General features: G+C 60.5%; 1 protein-coding gene across 1 annotated transcript in view; it reads left to right on the forward strand.

Moving 5' to 3' along the window:
- The first annotated feature begins 959 nt into the window (after positions 1–959).
- PLOD1 (procollagen-lysine, 2-oxoglutarate 5-dioxygenase 1) overlaps positions 960–11,158 on the forward strand; it is a 21,945-nt gene continuing 11,746 nt past the window's right edge. Inside the window, exons 1-9 of the mRNA XM_012722076.1 lie at positions 960–963; positions 1,212–1,256; positions 5,515–5,606; positions 6,616–6,749; positions 7,412–7,575; positions 8,515–8,627; positions 8,903–8,966; positions 10,240–10,337; positions 11,008–11,109. Coding sequence (XP_012577530.1) covers positions 960–963; positions 1,212–1,256; positions 5,515–5,606; positions 6,616–6,749; positions 7,412–7,575; positions 8,515–8,627; positions 8,903–8,966; positions 10,240–10,337; positions 11,008–11,109 — 816 coding nt within the window. The remainder of the gene's footprint in view (positions 964–1,211; positions 1,257–5,514; positions 5,607–6,615; positions 6,750–7,411; positions 7,576–8,514; positions 8,628–8,902; positions 8,967–10,239; positions 10,338–11,007; positions 11,110–11,158) is intronic.

The raw sequence follows: 11,158 nt of genomic DNA on the forward strand, positions 1-11,158 counted from the left end.
GCCCGGCGGGAGGTGGGTGCTGGGGGCCACCTCCGCAGACCTGCTGTCCCCAGGGCCTGGGCCCCCAGGGGGCCCGGGGCTCCGCCACGGGTCAGCCGACTCGCTGGTGAGTTGAGAAATCACTTCCCCTCTTGGGGCAGCTGGGAGGGGAGGGACGGCTGAAGTCTGGTCAGCCGGAGAGGGTCAGGTGGTAACAGCACTCAGCAGAATGACAGGGGGTCCTGTTTACGGAGCACCCCGCTAGACCGGCCCCCAAGCCTGGTCACTCTCAGATGAGTCTGCTTTTACCCATTTTTCAGTTTGACAAACTGAGGCTCCAGTGGTTGCTGTGTGCCCAAGACCACACAGTTTGTGGGCCTCGGAACCAGAGTGGACCCCCAGATGTTGTGGTTCCAGAGCCTGGCCAGAGCCGCTAGCCCCCACAACCTTGGGCATGAGGGTCCCCGCTGTGAGGGGGTGCCAGGGGTGACTCACATTGCGAGCTGTGTTTTGTGTCTGCCCTTCCCCCTGCCAGATGGGTCTTACTCTCCTCAGGTGGCACATGAGGAAACAGGGGCCAGGGAAGGTGCAGAGACTGCCCAGGGTGGTGCTGGACTCCGGGCCTACTGCTCCTCCCATGTGCCCAGGGAAGCTGGGCTTCAGCATGTGCCCTGCTGTCCTCAGTGGGCGCTACCCTCCTCCACAGGCTTTCCAGTGTGGATCAGTCCCAGGGCTGCCATGAGCATCTGGCAACCCTAAGGCGGGCATACACTGTGGGTAACCCCAGCAAAGCAGGGCCCAAGAGGCTGTATCTTCCATGACACCCCATTCCGCTAGAACCACCCTCCTGGAGAACCTGGAGCCAGAGTGGTGGGAGAGCAGTCAGCAGACCCTCGGGCCTGGGGAAGCCCTGGGTATGGTCCTTTAGCCTGTGAAAGCGGGGCCCCAGTGTCTCACCCCTAGAGTTCTTATAGGACCCCATGGGTGAGGGCTGTGGTGGGTTCAGCTCAACACCTGGCCAGTGAGGGCATTGTCAGCACCGTCTGCTTTCAGAGTAGCCCAGCAGGGCAGTTGGGACGGGTGAAAACTCTACTGAAGGAGGTGTGCTGGTCTGGTGGCGTGTGCAAAGGGCCTGGGGCCTGTGTCCACTCACTCCAGGAGCCCTGTAATAGCCTTTTCCTCCTGGGCTTCTCTTTCCTCTGCTTCTGCTGCTGTGGGCTCCTTCCACCCAGATCATCCCAGGAGAGAAAGTCCAGCTGCCCATGATGAAGCCCCAGGTGAGTTGGAGGGACCAAACATACCAGAGTGCAGGTGCCCCGACCCCAGCAGGTGATGGCGGGGGGGTGGGCAGAATGGTCAGGAGGCAGCCCTTGTGGAGAGTGCGGGATTCAGGGTGCGGGCAAGATCATCCAGGTGAAGCACCTAGCAGATAGTGAGCAGGTAAATGATGGACAGGGGGCAGCAGGCTGTCAAGCTGCTGTCAAGGGGAAGCCTTTGCTTCCGCCACGCCATTTAGACCTGTTAGATAAAGAGCCATTGGCCCCATTGTACAGATGGGGAGACTGAGGCCCTGAATGGCTAAACACCTGGCCCCGGGTTGCCACAGCTGGTTGGAGATGGAGTCACCTGTGCTCTTGAGTGAGTCCCTCCCTCTAGAGGGGGTTGGGCTGTTGCCCAGAGGACCTGCCCAATTCCCTCAGATTGAGCTGAGGGGACCCTGAGTCTGTGGCCCGGAGGACAGACAACGGTGGTAGTTTCTCCTGCCAGCCTTGCCCAAGGTGCCCACTGACTGGCGTCAGGGAAAAGTGCCTGACAGTCCCCTGGTAGCCAACTCCTCCTTTTCCCTGGCTGGGCCGGGACATCCAGTCCAGTACCAGTGACTGGGATGGGGCAGGCCCGTGTCCCCTGGGGGTTCAGCGGGGTGGGGGCAGGATGGGGGAATTTGCATGCGGTCTTGGGGATATGGTGGGTGGGGATGGTCTCTGCGGCATGTCCACCCCTCCCCTGAACATAGCTTTGGCGTACAGACAGAGAGGAGACATTTTAGGGTTCTCCAGTGTGAGGGGACACAGCTCCTCACCTCAGTGGGCACCAGGCTGTTGGAGGAGATATAGCACTTGTCCCCGAAGAGTCCTGGGGCTATTGGAGATGTCCTGTCCTGGGGACCCTCCCCAAACAATGTGGGGGGCAGAAAAAGACCTCCAACAAGGAACCTCCAAATAAGCAGATTCCCATAGAGCTGAGAGGGTGGGAGTCCAGCACACCCACCCCGCTCCCTTTTGTAGAAGCTGCTAGCTGACCCCACCCTCTCCCTGGGCTCAGGCCTTTACCTGCAGACTTGGCTTGGCCTGGGGAGGGCAGCAGCAGTGGGCAGCTGCTGGGGTACATGGCTGTGGGGTGTCAGCTAGGCTTGAGGGGTGCTCTGTGTGTGGGAGAGGCAGTAGCCCCTGGACCCAGCTGGATGTGGGGGTATTGGGAACCTGAAGAGTCCTGAGGCAGCAGAAAGACCTGGGTAGGTGAGGTTAGCTTGTGGGAATCCCCCGCCCCCCCTTTTTTTAAAGATTGATTTATTTATGCACACAAGAATGGGGGTGTGTATGGCCAGAGGTGTGTGTGTGGGGGGTGAGGATTCAGAGACAGAGTGGAGAGCAGAACAGGCAGGTTGACAAATGAGGGGAGCATGGGTGAGACTGGAGGGGTCTGCCGTGCCATGTGGGTCACCTCCCTGGTGCTGCAATCTGCAGATAGCTTCACCGTGCTGTGCCTTAACCTGTGGCACCACGGGGAGACCTGCTGGGTGGCTCTTTGGGGGAAGGAGTGAGTTTTGCAAGCAGCCAGGGATTTGGCTGCAGGCTGGGTTCACTGCTTCCATGGGGTGAAAAGGTGATCACTTAGCATCTCTAGCAGGAGATGGAGGGGAAGAAGCCTCAAGTTCCTTACTGTGAGCCGTTGTTCTGCAACCATCCCAGGCTGGGGAGGCGCACGTCAGTTCTCGCAGATGAAAAGTTAATTTTGGGGCCTTCGGGGGATTTTGGCAGGGCTTTAATGCTGAACCAGGGGACAGACCAGCTTCCTCTCAGTATTTCTCCCGGGGTCTCCTCTCTCCTAGTCCGGCCTCAGTGATGATGCCCTTATACACCCTAGTCATGGGTGTCCCTAATTACATGTACGCATGTCTGTGCTCTCTGGGCCCAGGTGTGCATAATTACAGGTGTGTGTGACCAGAGGTGCTGGCCGTAGATGCTAATGTGAGGGGGGAAGAAGGGAGAGGTGAGGCTATGGGGAGAAGCCTGATAAGCACATTTACCCTGCAACCATCTTCCAGGTCCCTGCCCTGGAGCCCAGAGTCAGACGACCCGGGAATGGGCTGGACCAAAGTGTCCCCAGTGTGGCAGACATCAGCAGTCAGTGGGGAATAAATGTAGGGAAAATCCAGACTCCCAGGCCCATCTCAGATCTGGTCCTGGGATCCAGGAATCTGGTTTTGGATCCTCCCTGGTGATGCTGAGAGGCGGGGAGGTTGGGGGTCCCAGTGTGTGGCCCAAGGAACACAGGCTGTGGGGGCCGCCCAGGGCGGACACCTGGCAGCAATCAGGAACACAGACCAGACAGGATGAGGGTGGCGTGGGGGAGGCACCACCGGACCTCGTCACCACCTCGGCTGGACGACTTCCTTAGACAGCTGGACAGACCGCTGGTCTGGCCATTGTCCCGGGCCCAGAAAGTGTACACAAAGGTACAGGCAGGGCCCCTGTCTGGTCAGTGTCTGGTGCCCTTGGGTTTCTCCCCATCTCTGAGCCTTGTTCTAACTGAAGTGGGAGTTTAGCCTGTGTGAAGTGCTGAGCACCGACTCTGGGCCTGGAAGAGTTCCCTCAAGGTTGGCCATCCTGTGCTGTTACTCTAGATGCAGGAACTGGAGAAGGAAGCCTCAACCCCAGCCCTCCTCCCCCTCCCCCGCTGCCTGCTTAATGGAGAATCCAGGCGCTGGTTCTCCTGTTTCTCTGCCAGGACATGTGATAACTCCTGTCCAAGTGGCTCCAGCAAGCCTGGGGCTGGTGGCGCTGGGGGGAAATTGAACCATGGTGGCAGGAATTGGGGGCCCTTCCCCAAGTGTGAGCAGAAGCCTTCTTTCCTGGAGGGGGTGCTGGTGATAGGACCTCCCTTCTCCACACCTGCCCAGCTAATCCCCCCCACTTCAGCCCAGGCTTCTGCCCCCAAAGCGAAGTAGATTCCTACCAGTCCCTGCCCAGCCACCTGGCGCCAGCTCCCAGCTCCCGGCCAGCAGCTGCCCTGGTGCTCAGCTGGTTCTGCCCAGCCAGGCCCCTTTGTTCTAGCCCAGGCCCCTCCCTGCTGCCTGGGGTGGGGACGTGGGAGAGCCTCCCTGCTGGGGTGACCTGCCCTGGCCACCTAGTGGGTCTGCTCATCCAGAAAAAACGGGAGAAGTGTTGAGATCTGTGCCCCTGGGATCTAAGTCCGACCCAGGAAACAAAGATGAGTGGGGGCCAGGAGAAACCCAAGAAGGCTTCACAGAGGGGGTGGCGGGAGGGCGGTATCACTGCCACTGAGCCTGGGGCCTGCAGCGAAATTAGGTGGTGGGAGGGAGGAACCCAGCAAGGTGAGACCCCTGGCTGGAGGAGGCCCCTCTTGAAGGGGATGAGGAGGTCTGGAGGGAGGGTCTCCAGCCCGAGGTGTTTGCTTCTCTCCAAGCGGCATCAGTAACAGCACTAGAGTGTGCCAGCATAGTTTACACGCCCCATCGCTGAATTCATCCAGCAGTCCTGGGAGGCAGGTTCTCGCCGCTGCGTTGTACAGGGGAAGCCGAAGCTCGGAGAGGGCAGGAACTTGGTTCAGGCCACACGGCTGCAAAGGGGCAGAGCTGGGATTCTGACGGGCGGCCCAGCAACAGAGCCTTCCCCCCTCAGAGAACACCAGCTCAAAACCTGGTCTAGGAGGACCTGCCCCCGGGTTCTCAGAGATGTCTAAGAGGGGATGGGGAGGGCTGTTTCCAGCAAGTTCTACTGCAGAGGTGAACCCACACTGCAGAACCCGAGAGGCCCCTTGCTAAAAAGTCGTACAGCTGCTCTGGCCAGAGGTCCGGGCTTCGGATTGGCGCCCGTTCCTGCCCCGTTCTCTCTGGTTCTCACGGCGGTGGAAGAAACCCTGGCTCAGCACGAGGGACTGCTGGGATTGCCCACCCTGTGCCTGTCCCTGGGTTAGTGTTCAGCACTGGCCAGAGTTCTGGAGTTGAGCATTTGGGTCAGATCCTTCCCTCCATCGCTGGGGCACCTTGTAGCCAGCCCCAGAGTCCCACATGCCAGGTGCAGGTACCTCTGTTCTAGGTGCTTCCTTCCGTGTCAGTCAGTGACCAGGTAGCTGGAGCCCCGGGGAGGACAGGGGCGACCTGTGCCCTGCGCTATCATCAACCAGCTGAACCACCTGAAGCTGGTTGTCTGTAGTGGGGTGACTTGAGCTGTCACTCGCTCCTGTCACCTGCCTGTGTCTTCCATTCCCACCGTCCACTCCCTCTGTCTCTAGACAACCTTTTAGTGCTCACGGTGGCCACGCAGGAGACGGAAGGCTTCCGGCGTTTCAAGCGCTCAGCCCAGTTCTTCAACTACAAGGTTCAGGTAAGAGGCTCACTGAGGGAGGGGCTGGAGGCGGGTTCCAGGAGCAGATGTCTGTCCTTTCCCAACTCTCGTGGGGCCTCAGGGAAAGCTTCTCAAAGTCTGAAAGATGAAGCTGCATTCGGACAAGCAAGAGAGGAGCAGAAGGAGATGGGTGGGGGGCGGGGAGACCTGAGACCTAGGTGGAGGTGTTCAGGGCTTACTGCTCACGAGACTCACCTGGGAGTGTGGCTGGTTTAAAAGACCTGGGAGTCAGCGTCGACCCAGCTCCCCACAGGGGATTTTGGCAGGGCCATACCATGGTTGGAAGCTCTTGCCTGCATAAACACTGCTCTAAAGAAACTCAGGCTACTGCCCCATCTGCCTCTGTATGAGGCCATAGGGCTGAGGCCTACAGGAAGCCATTTCTCCATTTAGCTGAGTGTGTTGAATGGTCCTTGTGTCAGAAGGAGTGGAAGGCATTGAGGGTACAATGATGGACAAGACCAGCCATGTCACTGCCCACCTCGCTTAGAATCTGGTGGCATGAAGCCAGAAGGAGGCGTTAGCTCCCCTGAGTGAAGGTTCAAGTGGAGGACTGTTTCGGGCGTGGCTGCATCTAGGTGTTCATCGTTCCAGCTCTAGGCCCTGTTTGTTTTTACTTGCAAGTATGTTCTCTCTACGGGGTAACCAGTATGGGTGATGTCCCATCTGGGGATCACATGCCCCGGCGCGTCAACGTCAGCAAAACAAATAGCCTTTCCTTCGTTTTAACAGAGTATTCCCAGGGAAGATGGATTGGTCTGCGGGGTGGGGGGTGGGGGCCTGAGGATCAGCATTCTGAGTGGCTAGGCATGTGCAGGTGACTTCCAAGAGTCCTGATCCTCACACACCTTGTAGGATTTTCCCATGGCAGGGCTGGGGGTGCTGGGTAGACAGAAGCCAAGATGTTCACTGCTTGGGCAGGGGTGGAAGTGGGGTAGGCAACATAGTTCTTCACCAAAAACCCGCATCACGGGACCTTTCTCTGCAGTCCCTGGGCCTGGGGCAGGACTGGGATGGGAAGAAGGAGACGTCGGCAGGTGGAGGCCTGAAGGTACGGCTGCTGAAGAAAGCGCTAGAGAAACACGCGGACGAGAAGAACCTAGTCATTCTCTTCACAGACAGGTAGGTGGTTGGGGCTTCCTTGGTGGTGCCTCTTGGCTGAGAGAATATTCTAAAAGGAGGCCCTCTCTGGACATTGGGGATCACTAGAGCCAAGATTGCCTGCAGTTTTCAGGGGTGTGTGAACCCCAGGAGAGACCCTCTAGGGTGGCCCACTTGTATTCCTGGTGAAAAGATGGCTGGGGACTTCCCTGGTGGCACAAAGGGTTATCGCGCAGCACTAGGAGACTATCGGCAGCCGCTGCGGCAAGAGTTCGATCCCCGGCCAGGGAGTGACCCACAGAGCGAGGCAGACCTCTCCTGACCCACCCACTGCTCCCCTCAGCAGTGCGTTTCAGTAGTTCCACCTGTTCTTCTCCCCACTCTGTCTCTGGAGGATCCGCTCATCCCCCCGCACCTCTGCCTTGTACCCCATCCTTGTCGTCATAAATAAATAAATCTAAAAAAAAAAAGAGGGCCAGGGGTCTGCCCAGGTGTGGTTAACCCTGTCTTGAGCTGAGAAGGGCACCAGATTCGGGGACCCTCTCTCTGCCCAGGATGGCAGTAGAGACATGGCGGGCAGGGCCGGAGACCCAACCTGTGGTCATTCCCAGCGCTCACCCCCACCCACCCCTGCCCGGCCCCTCCTTCCTCACCCCTGCTCCGGCTTCTGCATCTGTCTGCAGCTACGATGTGGTGTTCGCTTCTGGGCCCCGAGAGCTCCTGAGGAAGTTCCGGCAGGCCAGGAGCCAGGTGGTCTTCTCGGCGGAGGGGCTCATCTACCCAGACCGCAGGCTGGAGGCCAAGTACCCAGTGGTAGCCGACGGCAAGCGGTTCCTGGGCTCGGGAGGTGAGGCCCGCGCGGAGCGTGTGGGGCGGGGCCAGCTCCCTCCTCTGCCTTCACGAGGACCTGCTTGCTGGACACCCACGAGCTCTCAGTTCCCACGCACAGGAAGTCCACGTGGCCCTTGTACCCCGCCCTGCTCATCTCACCACCATCCACGCCTCTGCAGGCAGAGCCAGGCCCTGTGCCCACCTTGGCTCTCGCCCTCCCTGGCACACGCAAGCGCGGCTCCCACCTCAGGTCCCAACTCAGGACTGCTCCGCCTCCTGCCTGCTCTGCCAGCCTCTCCTCCTTCCAGCCCACTCTCCACCAGCAGCCAGACGCAGACCCTGCTGTGTCACTCGATGGCTTCCTGCTGCTTGGAGAATCGAACCCAGAGGCTTCTGTCCGGACTTAGGGGGGGGGCCCACCCGGCAGTCACTCTCCCCATTGGCCAAGAAAGTCAGCACAAGCCAGATGCCCTGGGCTGGCCCAGCGTCCAAGCATCTCTTGGGCTGGGCCCCCCCCGGCCCCCCTCCGTCTCCCTCTTTGCTCCCCAGCTGGTGCCTGGCTGGGGTACTCTGTGTGGGGTTTCCCCACTGAGCCCCCAAGCACTGCGAGACCTTGGCCTCTCCCTTCTCGGGTCAGGTTTCCTAGGCCTATATTGAAGATAGTGGCAGGAAAGCGCACCCCAAGTCAGTGCCCTGCCCTGCTCTCCCGGGGGTCTCCTCCCATCCGTCACCACCTTTGCCCAGCACTGGGCAGTACCCTTCAGCGTCACCTTTGGTCTGTCTCTCCGGACCGGCTGAGAACCAAGGGACATTAACAGGCAGGCTGCTTCTAGCTGCTTCACTCACCCCGGGGGACTTCTGAGGGGCCGCAGAGCCGTGGGTGAAGGAGTGGGGGGCCGAGGAGGGGAGGTCGGAAACTGAAGTGCCTGTCTCTGCGTCTCCCCGCCCACTACAGGCTTCATCGGCTATGCCCCCAGCCTCAGCAAACTGGTGGCCGAGTGGGAGGGCCAGGACAGCGACAGTGACCAGCTCTTTTATACCAAGATCTTCTTGGACCCGGAGAAGAGGGTGAGAGGCAGTGGGTGCGCCCGGCTGCCCTGGGAACAGCCTGCCTGGGCCTGAAGGCCTGAGGGGAGCCTCCTTCCAGCTCTGAGGGCCCCTGGTTCTGTGTCCGGAGCAGCAGGCCTTAGGGGCTTGGGCACGGGCTGGCCTTCCAGGACTCCCAGAGGCCCTGGTGTGAGCTGGCAAAGCGGGTGAGGGAGGGAAGAGGCAGGCGCTCCATGCCAGGCACGCTGGGCTCCTCTGCCAGGCCCCGGCTGCAGCCTGCGCCCTCTCTCCTGCAGGGCCACATCAATATCACTCTGGATCACCGCTGCCGTATCTTCCAGAACCTAGATGGAGCCCTGGGTGAGCTGCCCCTTGGGGAGGGGACCCTGGGGGCTGGTTTGAAGGAGATGGGCTTTCCAGCTGGGCCTGAGCCCAAGGAGAACTAGGCTGGTGCCTTACCGGCCCCTGAGCTGGGAGGTCGCCTGCCCTGTCCCAGGCCCCCCGAGACCACCAGGATGTCCTGGAGCTGAACTGTGTTCTCTGGGGGATGGGGACAGGGGGCCACGACCTGCAGGACACCAAGGCAGGGGGCAGCTGCCCAGCCTGGCGGTGCTGGGCACCTTCAGTAGCCCTGGGAGCCTGCTTCTCCCCCTTTCCTGCCCTCCCACCACCCAGGTGAGACGTGGGGGGGGGTGCAGGCTGGGGAGGGGGGTGCTGAGGAGGCCACTGAGCTGGCAGGAGGCAACAGCTGGCTTGGGAAGCAGAGCCTGCTGGGCCTTGGAACCAGCTCTGGGGCCTGTCAGGTCGTAGCTGGTGGTGGTGTTGCTTTGCCACGCTCTTGCTGGGTGACCTCAAGCAAGTCTCTCTTCCAGCCACACCCACAGCTACGAGCAGGCCCATATGTATGCACACGGAGCACCTGCACACACACACACACACGTGTACAGCCGTGCTGCTCACATGCACTTCAAGCTTCATGTTTAGAAAAGAGAGGTTGGAGCAGATCACTGATGGGTGATTTTCTGGGGACCCTTTGGGAAGCTGAAAAAAGCTAAAGTTCTGTTCCCAGGAAGGAAACCTCCCACCCTCTACCTATGGTTTCTGGACGTGCGTGCGTGCACCGCAGTGAAGAGGCTGGGTCCAGACCACCTGGGCAGGCCAGGAGCTTGCATAGAGGGAGCCCACCCCCAAGGCCACCCCCCAGCACGAGCGAGCTTCCCTTCCAGCAGCTTCATGGGCTTCTGGGGAGGACAGACCCTTCTGTGGGGGCTCTCACCAGGGCTGAGCCTGCCTGGTGTATCTCAGGGCCCCTCCGAGGACAACCCCCAGACCCATTCCCCGGGGCTCCCCCGAGGATGTGTGAAGCTGGGTTGATTCCCTACTCGATGAAACAGGAAATAGCAGGGGCCTTCGATTCCATGGTGACCACGGCCAGGCAGGTGCTAAGTGTTTCTGGACACAAAATCCTCCTCCCATTCTTGTCTGCATTTGGCAGATGAGGAAACTGGGGCTCAGAGAAGGCAACTGACTAGCCCAGGGCCTCGCCCTGCTGCTGGGGAGCCAGGATATGCACCCCGCCTGGGTCTGACGCAGGTGACGCAGGTGACGCAGGACGCTGCTTTCTCGCCCCCAGATGAGGTCGTGCTCAAATTTGAAAAAGGCCATGTGAGAGCCCGGAACCTGGCTTACGACACCCTCCCCGTCCTGGTTCATGGCAATGGGCCCACCAAGGTAGGGAGGGCCCAGCCCCGGGGGGCGAGGGGAAGGGGCCAGAGCCTAGTTCTGCTTCTCCAGAGACCCCGCAGCGTCTCTTCAAGGCTGGAGCCACCACCCACGTCCCACTGGCAGCTGGCTGCCTCTGACCTTATACCTGGAGCCTTCGTCCCTTACCTGGTGGGCAGTGATGCTCGCCCCTCCTGCCAGGCCCCTGCACACACAGGGCCAGGCTTGTTTCTTATTCAGAAAGCTGAATGCTTACCCCAGGGCACGAGGCTCAGTCGTGAATGGCACAGACCAGATGGCACGGACTGGCCCGACTCTGCTGGAGCCCCAGGAGGGGTGGGGTGGCCCCCAGAGCCTGTGGGTAGGAGGAAGGGCGCGCCCTACCCCAGAGCCCCTCAGTTGCCATCTCTGAGGGGGCAAGGCCCAGAACTCTGCATTTTACAAGCTCCCTGGAGGTTCAGAGAGGAAGGAATCCCATCCCCACCCACAGCATTGTTGCTCTCCAGAGGAACAGAACATTCTCCCAAAGACCCACCCATGAGAAAGTCCCAGGGCTGCTCCTCCCCGCCCCCAGCCCCGTCCTGGCCCAGGGAGGCGTGACTGGGCGCCGGGGGTGGGGTCCACTGGTGTGGTCTGCTGGGGTCCGCTGGCGTGTGCTCAGATCCCACACCCCCGACAGCTTCAGCTGAACTACCTGGGTAACTACATCCCGCGCTTCTGGACCTTCGAGACCGGCTGCTCTGTGTGTGACGAGGGCCTGCGCAGTCTCAAGGGCATGGGGGTGAGGCTGCCGGGCCCTGGGGTCTTCTTCCCCTGGGGGGAGGGGCGGG

This window comes from Condylura cristata, unplaced genomic scaffold, assembly GCF_000260355.1.
Source record: "Condylura cristata isolate star-nosed mole 26May11 unplaced genomic scaffold, ConCri1.0 scaffold00008, whole genome shotgun sequence".
Classification (NCBI taxonomy): Eukaryota; Metazoa; Chordata; class Mammalia; order Eulipotyphla; family Talpidae; genus Condylura; species Condylura cristata.